Consider the following 18,969-nt stretch of genomic DNA (forward strand, 5'->3'; position numbering starts at 1 on the left):
ATACCTACTTCTCCATATAATTTCCTTAACAGTACTATTCTTTGCAGAATTCAGTTTCTTTGGTCACAAATTGCAACAAAGTTCAACTGCTACAGATGCAAAAGTACAATAAACGGTGGCATAAAACTCTCTGTACTTGCAAACATGCTTATATGAAGTATTTCAATCTATACAGGAAGTTGAACTGCCAAGAGAAAAGAATGACAGGAGCTAAGCCAATGAAACATCCAATATGAAATGTATCTAATCTGAATAAACTTAATTATAAGTTAATTTTTAAGACTAGAGAGACATGGTCCAGATAGTTTCCAAGGCTCAGTAAGGCAGTTGGAAAAAGAATTGTAATATAAAGAAGAAAAACATATTAGGTGTATCATCACATACATCTAATATACTGAAGTCAGGGAACATAAAGGGAGGGAAAAACAAATGGAGTTTTGTCGTCAGATTTTGGAGGAGTTTGATGAATTCTGTAACAATGAGAAGAGTCAAGCTATTGAAGTGTTTGACTTACAGATGTGTTAAATTCAGGATCAATTCATATCAAAAAGGCTTTCAAAATTATAAACCAGGGCATATAGCAGTTTTTAGTCTCACACTGCTTCTTTCTCTGAATCAAAAAAATAGTAACATGTCTGTGTGGGCTCCTGGCTCAGATTATATCAGGCTGCTAGAAAACTCAGATCTGGATTTATGCCTTACAGCTGATTTGCCTTTGGAAATTTCTGGATCTGACCCAGCATCATTGTAAAAGTAGTAATAACAATGTTTGAGTTCCAAGTCTGAAATGTGGGACATAAAAATAAAGGCTGGACTATAATTCAGCTTTCCGGTGCCCAAGCTGAATATCAAGCTGGATGACACACAGGATTTATTCAGGAGAATTAAAGGCTTTCTAATTCACTGGTTAAAAAAACAGAAATTAATTTTAAACTTTGTTCTGCTTTTATTTGCAGTCTAAAAATAAAAGTATAGGAATGTTAAGTCTGAGGAATATGATGCTTAAATGTGACACATTCCTTAAAATATGGAAAATACCTTTCTGTTCTGACAGCATTTATGTTTTGTTGGCTGAGTTCTGATTAAACCAATTTTGGCATTAGAACCTGCATTTAATCAACAGATTTGCATGTTGCAGTGCAAAAGACTAGACAGTCATGTTTTATTCCTTCATTCTATCTGGAAACCCAAAAGGGACTTTTGTTAAACTTTCTGTTCATCTGAAACCGTGGACTTTCTGTGTGTCCTTTTGTACTCATTAAAAATAGCTGAGATTCAATAGGATGAGATTCAGCAAACAGGTAGGTATTTTTTGCACTTTCATTTTATGTGCACATTTGTACCTTAAGCAGAAAAACTTTTCTTGTATTTATCCCAAATTTCCCTAATCTCTCTTTCTGCAAATAAACTCATTCATTCTTAATCCTCTTCTAAATTGCTTGGAGATACATTGGCCATCCTTCTTTTATGAGAATTTTTGCACCCGTGGAAAAAGCACTTTTATCTCATAGAAGCCACATGGTTAAATCATGAATGGAGTTTGGGATTTTTGCACCCTTCTAAGATGCATTCAAAATGCTGCTGCAAATCTCTTTTTCCTGGGAGCTGTAACCAGGACACCTGTACATCACTGTGTGTTCTTCCCTATAAACCCTGTCACACGGTCCTTGCTCCGAGCCATGGCAGACTGAGCCATGGCTGCTTTCTTCACTTTCAGTGCCCTCTATGTCTTGTTTGTGGCTGACCTTTGTCTGTAATGACCCAGCCCCCATAATTTCCCTTTGTTTTCTACTTCACTGCTTTGAACCACAGTATTTAATGTCAGGACCCTGCTGTAAGTACCTGCACAAGTGACCTATCACCTCCCTCCAGGCTCTTGTTCCCACTGTTCCTTTACATGAAACTGCTATTTTTTTCTTAAGTCTGTAGCCTCTGCCAATCAATGTAAGATACTGCACTGCTTCAGCAGCATCAGCCTCTATTTATTTACTCTTTATTGTCTATGACTTAGATCACAGATACTTTGGATGTATATTCTGTGTTTGAGTATCACCATAAATAATGCTGTTCCATCCATGCTTCCAGCTTTTGCACAGCATAGGAAAAATAATATCACTTAACAGTGCAGGCAATATAAATAATTTAACAGACTGGTAAATTTAATAAATATGCTTCTGCTCCTGGTGACTTTGAGGACTTGTCTTTTTCCAGTACTGTCCATTGAGCCAGAGCTTCACCACATAATTAACTCACGTTGGGTTTTGTTTCTGCTTGGTGTTAAGATGCATTTTTTAAAACACCCTCACCAGGATGAAAAGGTTCTAGGAATAAGTGGTTGGGTGGGAACTCCATCTGAAAGAAAGCAATCATATAAACATCTCGTCTTCAAAGGTCTAAAGGCAATCAATGCCAAGGGATTAGATTAGCCTTTTGAGACCTGAAACTGGTCATTGAGTGGAGTTCCTCATCTGGATCCACTTGCACACCTACTTATGAACTTCTTTGAATTATGGTCTTAGATATTAAAAAAATCTCTGACTGGTGCTAGAGGTGAAACCAACCCCAAATCTTGTAAAATCCCTAGAGTTTGGAAGCCATTAAATGTCTCCTTTTACACATGAATTTTAAATTTTTTGTTCTGACTCTTGTTCTTCAGAGGTGGCTTGTAGCAGCTCTCCTGTGTCACAGAACTGATTATACTGAAAATCAAGTCAGATAAGTCTGTGAACTTCTCACTTTCTGTAGTGCTCCAGCTGGGCAGAAAATCAATGTTCTTAGCAGCAACAGCAGTGACACCCATTTGGATTAAGCAAGTATGTTCTAATCTGCAAATGAAAAATGAGCTGGATGCCGAAATTCTCATCTCAGTATGAACTAACTTTATGTGAAGGAATGGAAACTTTTTAGTGCTTAATAGAAATGAATGGAGAAAAAAATCTTTATTGCTTTTTGGTTTCTATTTGTTCGGTTGATTTCATAATTTGATTATACATATCATACTGAATCATGTATTCATTAATAATAATACCTGCCCTGAAACTGTCTATGAATAGCTTATGTTAAAAAGTGAGAAATATACTCGCAAGTCACTAGAGATGATTACAATGGTTTATGGCTTCATGTATTTTCCGTCACAGGGATAAATGTAGCTTAATATTCTACTAGGCAGGATTCATCAAAGCAAATGAAGATATTTTAACAACTAAATTCATAGCTAGTGCATAGATGAAGTCAGTTATTACTTAGATTTCAGCCATATCTTCCTGTGTTTATTTTCTTATTGAATAAACTTGACTATACTGTTAACCATTCTTTATGTTTTTGTGACAACACAACTGGATTACAAAGAACAATTAATTTTGTTTCCCACTAATATAATGGTTACTGCCTTTTATATAGACACATTCATTCAATAATGACCTTGTCTATTAACATCAGCTCTATGTTTATCTTTTTATCTTTATTCCAAGAAGTAAAGAATTGCTTGGCTTTTGATATATAAAAAAAAAGGTTTCGATTTCTCTCCAGCATTTCTCAGTAAACTTAATCTCATTAACTGTAATCCTAAGAAATGCCTGTAGCTTAACTTTTTTGTGTGTTTGGATTTTTTAATATATTTATTTATGCAGCTTCTGGAGAACGCCACGTATTTAGTTAGATAAAATAAAGGACATAGTCCTGTTTTCTTACCAGGTGAAATCAGAGCCAAAACTAATTCCTCAGCATGCAGAAACTCTTAGGACAGTCTGTGAAACATTTATGACCACTGAGGGCAAGTATCATCTTTACAATTGTGAAGTCTGAACTGAGGGAATTTAGGACTCATAACTTTGAGTATTCAAAATAAATAAATAGTAATATAGGAATTGAAAATACATAATTTTCAAATTCGTATGGGTGATAGGAAATGAGGCAGAAACAACAACTAACATGTCAATTTCAAATATTCATGGTAATTTTGATCTTAAAGTTGCAGCATCAAAATGTCTCTCTCTTGCAATTCTCAGTGAATACATTTATGTTTTTCTTGCTGGTTAATCCACAGGAAATTCTACAACTACAATTAACATTTTTGCCCTACAGCAACAAGAAAGAATTAAAGCTTTTGTTATCTGGTTTTAATTATTTTACTGTACACATCATGGTCCAGCACTGAATATTACAACAAAACTGAAAAAAAGGAAGTTAGAGCAATCTAATTGGATTGCTCTTCTTCTCTATTCATGATTTGCAAATTGGAAGATTTGGATTTTTCCACCTTTTTTTGTGTCTTTGACATTCCTAGGTTTTAGGAACCTATTTGAGCTGTGGTTCTTTGTGGGAAAGCTTCCAGCCATGAGTGCTGTTCACACCAAACAATTCAAGCTTAATTATTAAGTTGTCTTATATCCATGACTGGTGAATTAATGTATAAAATAATATCTCCCTGCACCCCCAAGATAATTTTTCTGTGGTAGTGAATTTTATTTTAGATGCCATAAAAGACTCCTTAGGCACTTACATTTCATAGTTCCCAATCTTTCACATAAAACATAAATTAGATTCTCACATTGTTGGTAAAAGGTAAGTTTAAAAATGAACCAACAAAAGTCAAATTGAAATGTTTTTTACATGGCACACTGATGGAAACCAGTCTTTATTAGCCTGCATCCAGCTATGCCCATTGCATTGACAGCTCAGGAAACAGGTCCACATTTTCATGGGGAAATCAATGAAGTTTGCTGCTCAATATGCAGTACCTGTCAATAGTGCAAATAAAACCTGTCTCAAACTGTGTTGGAAGGGTAACAGAACAAAAATAATAGGGAAAAGTGAGTTGAATGTGGAAAGTGTACACTGAGATTTTGGGATTCCTAGATTCAATTTACATCTCACTCCCAAACTTCCTCTGAGACCGTGTCCAAATCAAAAAGAAGACTTTAAGATCATTAAGTGGGATTTAGGTAGGGGTTTGTGTTGCGCAAATCCAAGAAACTGATCCTTTAAGACATTTCTCAGTCTCATGGGTGTGTGGAAGATATTCACATTTCTAGGACAGAAGAGCCCTTGGGCTTTAGAGCTGTGGCTGGAGTACAGCACCACATTATCCTCAACACTGCCAGAATACCCATGGTATTAGTGATATTTCAAGAGTCAGAAATAGTTAAAAATTTGCCCAGAGAATTACAGAGAATGAGAAGGGGCTTGTGAAACAATCCTAGCCTCAAAGGAAAGACTCTGGGACTCTGAACCTGAATAAAGGATCCTTTCCAGGTAGTCTGAGGTCTTGTCTCTGAGGCATTGAGTCGCTGGTTACTGCTTTGTCTCTTGTCATTTGACTGGTGCCACAGGTCCCCATGCCCTTTGGAATGCAAGACAGGGGTGCCAGTTCACAGCCTAGAAAACATTAGTATTGCCTGGCATCTCATGAAATAAAGAGCAATTAACAGAAGTAATAAATAATTAAAAAACCCCAACAAAGCCCCAGAAAAAATGTACCACATCTATCTGCAGTGCAGAAATGACAAAATGTTGTGGGAGTTTTTGCTAAAATTAGTACAATTGAATGAAAATAATCAGCTCAAAATGGCATATCCTGAAATGACCCATGGCTGAAAGAAAACCTAATGATATCTTTCAAATCACCTAGTGTTTTATATGAAGTTCATAAATAATCATTATTGCCATAAGGGCTTCAGATAACTTGTTGTACATTAGCTCTCTCATTGCTTTTCTGACCCAAAGCAATATGATTAGCTCTTTTTCTGAAAAGGCACATTTAATTTTGTGTTGCAGCATTTTTTAAAGTGCCTATGGAGGTGGAGTAGCATGGAGTTTTTCAAATACAGCAGTTAGGCACTGAAGCTCTGTTTCTTTAGAAATCTCAACACTTAAAATTGTGCTTTTTATCATTTTGAAAACCACAAGCATTGCAATTACAGCTTCTTTTCCTTCCAATCCAACTCACTATTTCACCAGACCGTGCTGCATCAGACCAGACCTTCATTCACATTGTTTCACTCAGCAGAAGTAATAAATTCACTTACTTGTGCAGGTCTTGTTGTATTTAGGGTTCTCTTGGGGAAACCCTTCCAACCGGCACTGGAATCTGTGCTGCCAAAATTCCTGAAACCATGGATTCCGATGATTTGTTTCTGGCCGGAGCTGTAGGTAGTAATCATCAAACCATTTCACGTCTGGGGATTGCAGCTTGATCGTGATCCCACCAACAGCTTCGTTCTGGTACCCTTCTGTCACGTCGTACCTGTCTGCCCAGCCGTCACTACGGGGGTAAAGAAAAGGGACACAACATTGACCATTCAAAGGAATGAGAAAAGAGCTTTCTTAACATTGAAAATCAGAGCCTAAGAGCACACACACTAGCAGTTGTGGTTCTCACTGAAGTCTTGTAAAGCACCTGTAATTCTTCTAGAGGAAGAATTCAGTATTTTACTTACATGTGCTTGACATCAGCACCTTGTACTTAAATGATCTATTCCACATTTTCCATGTCAGGTAATTGAAAAAATGTTAAAAATCACAGGTCCTGAAATCTGCTGTGTATATGTGCATTTCTGCATCAATTAACCTCACTGAGGGGAGAAAACCTTGGGTTCAGCATTTCCCTGACACTGAGTTAATACTACTCTTACCTGAGAGAATGTGACTTTGAGGACAGAACCTCTCACTGTGCAAAGGGCAGCACTGTGTTGCAGATCATGTCCGTACTTCTTGATGAAGCATGGCACAAAGAGACAGAAGCAAACCTTGTATGGGCTGGCACTGCTCAAGCAGAAACACCAGCACAGAGACAACATGGCATTGCATCTGAAGCAATTAATCCTCTCTGAAGACATGGTTAATGAAGCTGGGCAGAGCATTATGCAGATCCAGGTGTTGCTCCTATTTCTTTGTTGCTTGTGGCTGGAGCTTTATGGAGTTGTGTGATACTGTACTGAACACAGAATTTTAATCCCCTTCTGTTAACCTTTCAGCTTACAACACTCAAACCACAAGGAGACAGAAGCAACTGAAAACCCCACTCAAACAAAATGTCACAAACGTTCAGGGTAATTTCCCTCTCCCCATTTTCACAATGGATTTTCCTGGAAGTACTGGCATTTATGAAGTTTCACTCAACCCTAAAAGAGTACATATTTCATTATAACATTTCAGAATTCTTCTCTTTTATCATGAACATGATATTTCAATTTTTCAAAAGTCAGAGATTTGGAGAAGAATCTCAGAGTAGCATTTCCCCCCCCCCGCCTCTAAAAAGTCACTGATGTTGACTATAGAGAGTACCTTTAGATCCTAAAAGTTGAATAATTGACGGATAAAAAATAAGCTCAACTTGTCTTATTTTAAATCTTCATGATTTGTTTAAAGCTAGCCCTTCTGTAAGTTAGTCATACTTTAAGTGATGTAGGTGACCTTTTTGTGTTTGGATTTCTTGCTATTTTTTGATCATTCACTGCCTGTCTTAAACTTTTCTACGGTACTGCAGAGCAGGCAGGAATCCTGCTGCAGACACCTGGTCCCCAGTGCGTTCCTTATGCTGTGCATTCAGCTGTCCTCACACAGAGCAAAAGCCCTCAGAGAGTGACTCCTGCACAAGACACTATTTCAGCAGAGCCTGGACTCTTGACTACATCTTCCTAGCACAGGTGCAACGTCAGTAAATAGCAGCTTCACCAGGGGGAAAAAATATCCAGTGTCTGGAATCAAAATGAAAGAACCACTAAACATGCTTCAAATTTCAAATGCACTGATTTACTCAGCACAGAAAAGTAAAATATTCATTCACAAGAGGAGAAAGATGAGCATTGCTGTTCAGCTTGAATAAAACAATTGGAAAATTTACCTTCCAGTTTAGGGATTAACACAGGTGTTAATGTTCCCAACTGCACTCAAGAGGCTCAAGTAAGTCAAACCACTTCCACCAGGAATGTTTACTGGACAGAGTTAAAACCCATTATGGGTTGTTTTGTGATAAAAGCCACAGAAGGTGTTTTAAATTTATTACTGATTTAACCTTTCCTATAAAAGATTCATCTTGTTCTTTGGCAAGTTTTTAAAGCAGTTTTATCCACCCTCATAAAACCTGACAAGTTTTTGAATGCAGGAAGTGATAGGCTTTGTAGTGTGGGATTTTTTTTTTTTAAACAGGGTAGAATATGAAAGAATTAAAGCCATGCTGTCAGCATCCCAGCTTTATGAGCTGTCTCATAGAAAACTTAGAAAAAGCCCGTTTTCTTGTAATTAATTTCTTTATCATTTTCAAAGGAGCAGTTTTGTAGATCTAAGCCAGCAGGGTGCTATAAAATTTACAGAATTATTTTATGATAAGCTATCATTCTAAGATTTTCAACAGAGATACCATTTTATACCTTTAAATTATTAAAAAAATATGGAAATGACAACTTTTTAATGACAATTACATAACCCTCCTTCTCAACTTTTCTGCAGGAGAGCTTCTTAATTCAGCGGAGCTGCTTCTCATCCAAATAAGTATTTTAGCTTAGCTTCTAGAGCAAAGGGTGTTTAGGAATATTCTGTAAAACCTACTCAAAGTGTGTATTGTACAGGCAATGATGTAGTGATCACAAAGCCTCAGATGGACAATGTGGCAAAGCAAATGTTAAATTACTATCCCAAAATTACTGAAAGTGGATACAGAATAGAATGAATATTTAAAAAATCTAGTTGTCAGTTTCAGAGATGAAGGGTAAACCAAAAAGTGAGATGATGGAGAAAACAGGCTTGATTGAATTAGCTGAAGATTTATAGCTTAAAGAACAAAACACAGTACTAGGGAAGACGTACTATTTGTCTTCAGGTACATCAAAAACATCAGCAAAAAGATCACAAATTGGTTATCATTTTGAGATAAGCATTCAGGACTTAAACTGAAAAGAGAATGACTCAGACACCAGGAAATTTTCCTCACAGCAAAGAAAATGAGGAACTAGAATAGCTTGAAGTGAAGACTCTTAGGGTTGTCAGAGAGCAAAACAGATGAGCATCCATCTGATATAAATGTCCCTGCCTTGGTGAAGGGATGGCAGTAGGCTATCTGACTTTTTGACATCCACTATGCATTAGTAGTTGTTGAGATTGACATTTGTCTGGGAATGATGATTCTGTAAAACCCAGCAGATTAGACAAAAAATTCAAAGAAAGTTAAAATAACTCTCCTTCACAGCTCCCCCAGGTTCTTGTAATGTTTTGGCCTAGTTATTTATTCATTATTGTATTTTTTCTCTCTCTGTATTTGCTATGGGATGCAACAAGAAAGAGAAATTTATTTAGGCTAAATGATGTGTTAGGCTATACACAGCTAATTCCAATGATGCAATCATGGTAGGCAGGAGCACTGGGTCAAAATTACTCTAAATGAAAATGAAACTGTTTTATCTCTCTTTTTGTTGGGTGAAAGGAAGGTTTTTACATCTAATCCCCAAATAACTCTATCTCAGTATAATCAAGATAATCCTTTGGGGTTTGAAAATCGAAAAGAAATTCTACATTCCCTAATTTAGACATTTTGTTTGACAGTCTGAAGTAAACAAAGGTCTAGCAGTTTAAGACCAATTGCTCAGTTTTCAATATTCATAGCACCAATTCTGTAATATTGGCCCTATATGTAAGACTTATGAATACCATAGCCCAAATGACCTTTGTCATGGAAAATGAAATTCCAAAACCAATGAGTCAATGATAAGGTATTCTATTTGTACAACTACAAAATTATTTGCCCAAACTGACATACCTACACACTAAATAGAGACAGATTTAATTTTTAAATATTACAAATCTTTTGCATTGTTTAAGACATTTCTTAAATCTCAGTTATAGGGTTTATAATATTGACTTCAATGAATGTTTTCAGATTCTTGAGAAGCTTTTCAACAAAGTATGGAAATTCTGCCACTTTTTGGGACAGCTGGACTAAAAAAGTTTCAAACTGGAAAATCCTATGCTGATAAAGAGATTAAATGAATATTATAATTGACTATTTTTCTATTCAGTATCACAATATCCTTCAAGGACAACTTCAGATTTAAGTACTCCTGAACAATGACAATGCCTGTTGTGGTTTTGTTTCATTCCATGCAGTATCCTGACAGAGTTGGAACTTTGCTTTGGAACTTTGTGAGAATCGAATTATAGAAAGCAATACACAACCTGTGATTTGAAGACCATTAACTATAGTCTGCCTCCAAATTTAGCAAGAGTGTATGTTGGATAATACAAGCGGGGCAGAACAAACAGATACACTGTGCAAATTGACAGGCCCTGAAACTACTGCAACCCTTTTCAGTCACTATTTTGTGAATATTTGACAATCAACTCATTTTAATTTTATTGTACTAATAAATTAAGCAACAGTGAGTGGAAAATATGATTTTTTTTGACTTTCAGTGATATTTTTGTTAGTGGTTCACTTTAAAAAAAAGGTTGTCATTGATAAGTTACCAAGGTATCAGGTATACGCTATCAAGATCTATCCTGTATTATTAAGAATATACTATCAAGACATAAAGATTTTTTGGGAACTAACTAACTAACTAGGATGGTAGAGCAGCAGCACTAGGCTGCTGCCAGTCCTGGGTGGGAGATGTTAACAGGGAGAGGTCTAATGCTAAACCGACTGCAATTGCAACCTGGTGGACATCCAGAACACCAGCTGGAGGTGATGTTCCTGCAGAAACTCCTCCCCATGCTACCTAGTTCCCTGTCTTTTTAAACAAGTTCTTTAGAGCATAGAAAGCTGCAGAGATGTCTAGTGGTTTAGTCCATGAAATGATTCAGTCTGTTGAAAGAAAGTTTTCTGCTCTTGGCTCTGGACAAATTATGAACAGTAAAATGTTGTGAGATAGTATCAGTGAGCTGGAAAACATAGCTTTAGGATTCCTGTGAAAACCACTTGGAAAATTCAGCACACATTCTAAACCTCTATTTCCAAGATTAGACAAAATACTAAGAAACACATGTGTACAACAAAAATAGACTCCCTTTTGTGAACTGTTCCACTTATTTTCTATGTTGAAAATGCAGCAGGGTCTTGGAATCGGTTGAGCTGATTTCTTTTTCTCTGAGTCCCTTTCAAGCTATAGCTAACATTATTACAGTTAATGAGTGCATTCATTAGGCTATAGACTGGTCTCTTTTTTTGTTATGCAGAAATCTGTTTGTAGGCAGGTCACATAATAATGATGGAAACTGCTCTTCTGCCCACATCTATAATCACTCTCCTGCCAAAAATCTGACTGATAGCACTTGAAAATATATTTCTCCACCTGTGCAGGAATTTTTGTCTAAGTGGCTTTAAAATTAATTTCACTGTATTTCTCTGCTCTTCCAAGGTTTTTTTCCATGTACTTTAAAACCTCTAAAAGTATTAAAGAGTCCTCACACTTTTCTCAAAGCACTACCAGACTTGCAAAGGTAAATTTATTTGGTTAATACTGAGAGGAGGGTGGCATTGCTTTTGCTGAGCAGCTGTAAACTGATGCATTTAGATGAGCTCATTTTATAATAACTGTGCATGCAATGAATTCTTGTTTTGCTGCCTGGCTTTTTTTAGATTGCAGATCCCCCCCTTTTTTTTTTCTTCCTTTTCATGCATACTATAAAGATAAATAAATTTAAGGGTAATTCGAAGGAAAGAAATTACTGGATTATTTTTAGGCAGTATGGCCCACAGTTTTCTACAACATGATAACGAGAAGTAGCTATGCAGTGAATTTGGCCAATACCTTACACAGGGGATTACTGGTACTAATTACTTGCTGAGTATCCAAACTTCCCCAAGCTGAGAAAGGTTGTGATGGCAACTTGAAGGATGGTAGCCTATAGCAACATCTAATTTGCATGAAACAGAGAGTTTTGCAGCTGTGTTCATCTGTAGTTCAGAGCTGCAAAGTAATTTAGCCTGACTGTATTCGGGTGTACAAAAAAAATACACTTTCCAATGTGTGATTCCTATTTCTTTACGCTTGCCAGGTGTCAAAGCTCATCATTTTAACTGAAGTTATATCTATACATATAAGTCATATGAGGTGCCCCCTAAATTGAGGGGAAATTTGCCTGAAAACTTCTGAAAACACCAAGAACACTCAAATTGTGCAATATGCTCTCTTGATTCTCAAATAATTCTTTCATGAGAAGGAAAATATTTGACATATCTCCAAGAAGAAAGGCATTTTGAATGGCTAGACAACTTGGTATTCTTAGGATTAAATGCAAAGTTGTGCTATAATGGAAGTCCCTTACTTTTTTGCTATGTTCCCTCTAGATCAATTATTTGTAAAGGCTTTGATGTTTGTCTAGACTACATAGGCCCAGTTTTATCCAACTTCCCTCTGACAAGCTGATTTCTAAATTTGCTGTCATCCAAGGTGTCTTTCTTCCTGAAGTGCCCAGCTGGTCCTCGTCTCAACAGACTCAGTGCTACCTTGGGATGCTCTGACAATGCTGACAGTGTCAGGGATGTGACTTGGGTGCTGATGTCAGTGAGAATCAAAATGAGAGCTTTGTGGGCTAAAGATGAGATGAGAGGGATGGAATGTCTTCTTCCCTATAGGCATAGGGATGTCCTATCCTAAGCAAATGCTTGTTCACATTCTAAGCAGTCAGTTCCCACACTGTGTCCAGTCTCCTGGCTATAGTTACCAGGAGAAACTGATAAGGATTTAATAAGGAGCAGGAAGGGAGGAGAAAGCAAGTTTTCATGACAACGTTGTAAAAAAAGGAGTGAGAAGCACTTTTCTTCAGATTTCGCACTGGATAAGGATGGTCAAAAGAGAGTAAAACCAAGTGAAGGGATATGCCCTGTAGGAAAACCTAAAATTTCTTTGGGAGCTGGCCATCAGACATCAGGACTGCTTCCATCACTTTTTTTTAGAGGGTAAAAAGATTACTTCATACCCTTGAAGTGTATTTTCCAAATATGGCAGCAGCTTTTCTTTTCAACAATGTTAATGCTGTTGAGTCATATATAAAATTCACTCTAAGCTCCTCAAACCGTAAACTTCTCCTTGTGATAGCCTAAAAGCACCAGTTACATAATGTCAGCAACAGCAGAAAAAAAAGGAAAGGAAAAAGAATGGTTCATGTCTAAAGCACTTCAATTTCATATGTATTTTTACTGTGAAAATACTGATTTTTATCTCCTCCAGAATCCCAAACTTCAGAATAGCTTCAGGGCACCAGAAAGTAGTGTCCATTGCTATATTATGTAAACAAATACAAAAAAAAAATCATAAACAGAAATCAGGGCTTGTCAGAAATGATAAGCAAATGCCTACTGTCTTGAAATGCTGTCACAAAGCTATTTTCCACATATCCCATGAGCCTTGAATGGAAACATCTCTGGGACGACCCTAAATGCAGAATGATCCTCAGTTTGTTCTGCTGCAGAACAGATATACAAACCAGTGTTGCATTTCTACTCATGATTGCTCCCATTGATTCAGAGGATTTTTTATTACATCAAGTCCACCAGGAGAAAAAAATCCTATTCTGAATCAGAGTTATCTTATGATAATAATTTACTGAGGTTGCTAGTGATGGAATGATTCCCCATTAGACATCTAGCCACTATTTTTAGGGACATGCAACAACAATCCTTAAGATAAATTCAAAAATAGGCTTATGAATGAACAGATAACTGTGATAGCCTTACTAATTTAAAAATACTTCAAAAAAGGGAAAAAAATGGTATAAGTGAAGGCATTTACTTATTTGACAGAAAATTTAATGTGTATAATCATATGATTTATATAAGCATACATATATATTTTTTTCCTCTGAGTATATATTTACACAATTTTCAGCCTGAAAATATGCATGCAATAATCAGTATGCAATAATCAGCATGCAATAATCTCTCATGTCTTTACTCCAGCTTTTAAGTGCTTTTAACATGTGTTCATTTAACGTTTACTAAACTATGCTATGAAATATAATTCAAAACAACACTTGAGATGTTACCTCTTATTGTTGTTGCAGAATAACACTTTTAGTAATAAATAATATACTTAATGTATAAACAAGGAACAGTATGACTAAATCAGTAGAAATGAATATATCTAGGTATTTCACAGAGAAGTAAACATTAAACAAAAATGAATTTAAAAGTTGGCCAACATAAAATATAAAGAAGCATATTTCATATTTCAGTAGCTACTCTTAATAGCAATGCATATATTAACACTAAACCTTATTATTTTGGAGAGAATTTGTTTATGGCTAATCAGAAACTTTAGGATGAACCTTTGAACATGGAACAGAAAGATAAAGATGGTATGTTAACAATATTATTTTAAATAATACTATTTTAAAACCATGCCTACCTAGAAAGGTTGCACTGGTCTAATAGTACAGAGCTAAGCAGAATATTACTTTCTTAAAAGTCTTAAATCTCTTTGGTGTATGCTCTAGTAGATCTAGAGGGGCTAATATAAAATTTCCAGTTGAACAATGCATAGCAGATTCTGCATGTGCAAAGATTTTAAAATGACAGACGTTAGGTAGGATTTTTTTCAGAGAAAGAATAAGTAATTTCAAGCCCATAAATGCAACAATTAGCACACAGTTAATTAATCAAAAATACAAATAAATTAATAGTCACAGTCCCCCAGGGAGTTAGTAATTTCAATAATTTTTTTAACATTGTGTTCAGCAAGTGGAGGCAAATATGGCAAAGGAAACCAAGCTAGACCTAGAATAATGACACAAACAGTGTAAATATACTGAAATTCTCCTCCTGCTGAAATCAGCTGGAGTTGTGCCACTGACATCAGTAAGACTGCCTCTTGCTCAGATCAAGACATATCCCTCTAATTAATTCAGTGCCTGCCCTCAGACAATATAATGCATGATGACTAGCTCATCCCATCCATTCATATTGGTATTATCCATGGATATACAGAGAATTGAATTATAGAGCAGTTTTATAAGCCCTTCATCTTCTAAAGCTCAATTCAGAATAATTCAGGCATCACAGGTTATAAACATGATGTTCTTTTAGTCAGCTGTTTGAGGAGGACTCATGACTGTCAGAAAAAGAACATCACTAGACCGTCATTGGCTTCAGAGGAGGAAAATATGTTAAAGACCTTGTAGTCTGAGTGCTTCTTGCTCTACAGCATTCAAAGCCACCTTCTTCTTGAAAAGAATGGGTCATATTGAATGTGCTGACACCTCAGAGCCATGATGCAATATGTACATCACAAGGTTTGAGAGGTCTGTTGAAGGGATTCGTCACTGCAGCAAAACACAAATCCTTTACAAGAAGCAGAGCACAGGAATATATTTACATCTTGGTGGCACAAACTAATCTGAAACCAGAGCGACTTCTATTGTTTTATTTCTTTAAGTAATAGTGTTTCTTTGAAAAATGTGGTCTAGTGGAAGATGTCCCTTCAAAGCCAAGCCATTCTATGATTTTATGATTTCTTTTGCTGAAGCAGTTTGTATTTCTCATTTCTACAAGTTTAGAACTATAATTTTCAAAAGCAAATGCACATCTATGCACTCAACTAATTTTATATCAATTACTTGAGTTGCCCAGCCCAGAGCTTGGACTTAGACATTTTAAATAAGTGACTGTAACTCCACAATGAGGGATTGATTTCTGTGTTGCCATCCACACAGACAAGATAGAACTTGCTTTAATATGCTCAAACCAAAGCTCGTGAAACCCAGCAATCTCGCCCTAATGGAGTTCAGCAAAAAATTTTTATATGTAGTCAAGGCCCAGAAGAAGAATTTGAATAAGTTTAACAAACACCAGCTTACATATTCTACCATTTTAATGGGTGAGGATTTTTGTCAGCAACATGAAGCAATAGCAATCTGAAGTGGTCTTTAGGATCATTTCAGTCTGGGTGAAACAGGTGTAAATCATAACACCTCTTTACAATACCACTTTCCAAACAAGTACAGGAAACCTTAAAAATTCACAGCCAGTGGCTTCTTTACCACATATCGGTGTTTTAGTATGCCATTAAAAAAAGTAATTTCTCTCAGCATAAATATTGCTGATTTCTTTACACTGTGCTAACCCATGTGGAGGAGGAACATTTTTAAAATAAGGTGAGAGAACTCACAAAAATGAACCCCATTAGATCAGGACTATTAAATTTTGCCTAGTTTCTCTATTCAAGTGGGCCTGATTTTCATTGAGCAGCACATTTATAGCTCCTTTTTTGTATTGAGTTGACAGAGATTTGCCTTAACAGAAATAGAATGAGACCCATGGGTGATCTGTACCCTGTGAAATTGCCTTCTGCATTGGAAATTTGCTTAAAAATACAAGTAGTCAAAATGTAAAGTTGAAAACAAATGCCATCCAGAATATATTGAGAGAAAAAGCACAAAAATGTGATGAGATGATCATGCTTCAAGTAAAAATGTGTCATTTAACATACTATCTGTATTTAACTGTAAGTCTGCCAAGAAAGGATCAGTATATACTTTTAACCTATTTTTGCTGAAATTACTGAAAACAATGCTTATACTCATGCAAAGCCCTTAAGACATCATAATCAGGCTTTAGGTTTCAGAAATGTGGCTATGGTTACCACCAGTGAATCCTGCAAGTGAAGTTTGTCAGCATCTCCATGTCTGTCTCTGAGAACACAATTTATCACTAGAACTGCTCACTCATCTGCAAATATTTAGATCTGGTTTGGACGGTTTTGGTTTTAAATATATTAAAACCAAGCTTTGAAAATAAAGGATTGTTAATGGCCTACAGGAAAAAAAAATAGTATGCTGGGGTTATCTAAAAAGTTAAAATATCTCTTCTGTAGTATAATCACACAATAGGTTGTTATATGACAAGTACTTTCAAAAATTGCATTGCAAAATACATTGCAGAATTAACTTATATACAGATCACATGGATGACATAAATTTGGGAAATCATGATGCAAAATCAGTACCTGATTCTTTATTGTAAAATAAATTGTAACTTCGTGAAGCGCACGCTTGTCTGTCTTGCAATTATATGTCACAGATTTAAAAAATCTGAAAATTTGAAAAAAAATTGTTGCTTCAAAATTGACATTTGAGATGTACCTTGCTAATATTTCAAAGTGACATGAAAGACATAGGGCAAGGTGTAATGATTCCATCAGCAATTTTTTATTGCTTTCCTTAGTGTAGCCATGTCCCAAAACAGTGATAACTTATGATAATACAGACTAATCTATCATGATTTATCAGTTCATATGTAGCAAGACCTTTCCTTGTGACAGCACTGTAAGTGAAAACCTCCAACTAAAATAGCAAAGTAGGTCTCCAATTAAAATGGCTTACATATGATAACACACTTTTTATCTATTCCTCTGTAAATGGTGCATTAATTGTAGGGCTATGTCCGTAGTTTAAAATCTTATTTACACATTTACATTTAAAACACTTTCATTCATGGTTCTTACTCAAGGGCAAGTCTCTTGATGATTGCAACTGTTTATCACTAGCTTCATGGGCAACACAAACACTGTTTATTGCTGAGAGTAGTTTAATGAATTTTCTTGTTAGACTGTATTTGAGCCAAATCCTAACATGAATATTCCACTGGAAAAATGATTCCAAATTTTATATATTGAGAGAACATTTTCCAGAAGTTTGATTGGCATTAGTCAGAATGAACAGAGAGCAACAAAGCCTCTACATCACAGCTTTGTTATACATATCTTGAACTTTTTAGTTCCATAATTTAGTTCAGTGCTTACAATACTCTAAATATTTCATAAAACTTTATGGGAACATCTTCATAACATTACAAATACGGAAGAAACAGATCTTTTTATCAAACAAACAAAGAAGTAATCTTTCAAAGCTAGAAAAAATGTAAAGTGCTGAATCCATATTCATGTTGCCAAGCAACAGTTTTCAACTAAGAAAATATAAAAATATAGAAGGAAATATTAGAGTCTAGATGGGATCTATGCCAAAGCAGATCACTAAGCCATGTTATACATTTGAATGTACTTTCTTGAATCAAAGTGTCAGTAGATAATCTTCTGTTTCCCTGACTGAAAAGAAATATTGATTGAGGGCATAGACCTGCTCTCCTAACTAGAAGAAGCATGATAAAAAGTAAAGTAAGAAGTGACTCTGAAAAGAATTAATATTAGTAGGGTTATAGAGCCTAATTGAGCTTGAAGTACAAAATCATATAAGTGCCACAAGAGATTTGGGTTGTAAGAGGAAGTCTCAATAGTAGCTTTCCTCAACAGAGTGATGTCACTTAAATTTTGTGATAATAGACTGGTAGAAGCTCTGTTTTAAATAGAATTATGCCAAAGGAGAAAAAAAGAAAATCTTTTAAAAGGTTTTATTTTGCTTGTTTTGCTTATAAATCTTTTGAGCTATAAACTATTGCTAAATCTCTTAAAGACCTCAGAAGTACCTAACAATAGTAAATCAATGGACATACCTGACCTTTCCAAAGAAAGCTTACAAGAACTTTTTGAAAATGCACTGTATAGTCCAATATTGGCAATCTGAGAGGCTTTAAATGGAGCAAAAGAAAGGAAGTAATATGAAGAAAAAAAAAAAATAGAAAAAAAATCTTCTCAATTCTCCACATTGAGGGACATTTAAAAGTTTAGTAGGCAGAACCTGCATGCCAATTTTAATTAATTTTCATTTCAAAATCTATTGAAATACTTTTTCTAGTCTATTTAATACCAATCAATTTGAAACAAAGCTGTTGGGATTTTTTTTACCAGATAACCCTTTCAGCAAAACTCGCTGACAGTATGAAACCTAGATACTTAAAATAGTATTATTTGACCATAACTCTATGATAATTAAATAAAAATTGCCTGCTCACACTGAGTATTTTATTTTATAATTTTTAAATCCATGTTGCTTAAAACAAGATATGCATAGTTTCAGTACTTTTACTTATTTCCTTTTTTAAAAATACTGCATTAAAGACTGTCCTGCTTATTCTTAATAAATTAG

The 18,969-nt window shown here is 35.5% G+C and overlaps 1 protein-coding gene across 3 annotated transcripts in view; it reads right to left on the bottom strand.

Moving 5' to 3' along the window:
* The window catches only part of GRM5 (glutamate metabotropic receptor 5), a 228,831-nt gene that overhangs the window by 48,811 nt on the left and 161,051 nt on the right, over positions 1–18,969 (bottom strand). For all 3 annotated transcript variants that reach the window (XM_053934655.1, XM_053934653.1, XM_053934652.1), the window contains exon 3: positions 6,027–6,262. In XM_053934655.1, coding sequence (XP_053790630.1) covers positions 6,027–6,262 — 236 coding nt within the window. The remainder of the gene's footprint in view (positions 1–6,026; positions 6,263–18,969) is intronic.

This window comes from Vidua chalybeata, chromosome 2 (genome assembly GCF_026979565.1).
Source record: "Vidua chalybeata isolate OUT-0048 chromosome 2, bVidCha1 merged haplotype, whole genome shotgun sequence".
In the NCBI taxonomy this organism is placed as follows: Eukaryota; Metazoa; Chordata; class Aves; order Passeriformes; family Viduidae; genus Vidua; species Vidua chalybeata.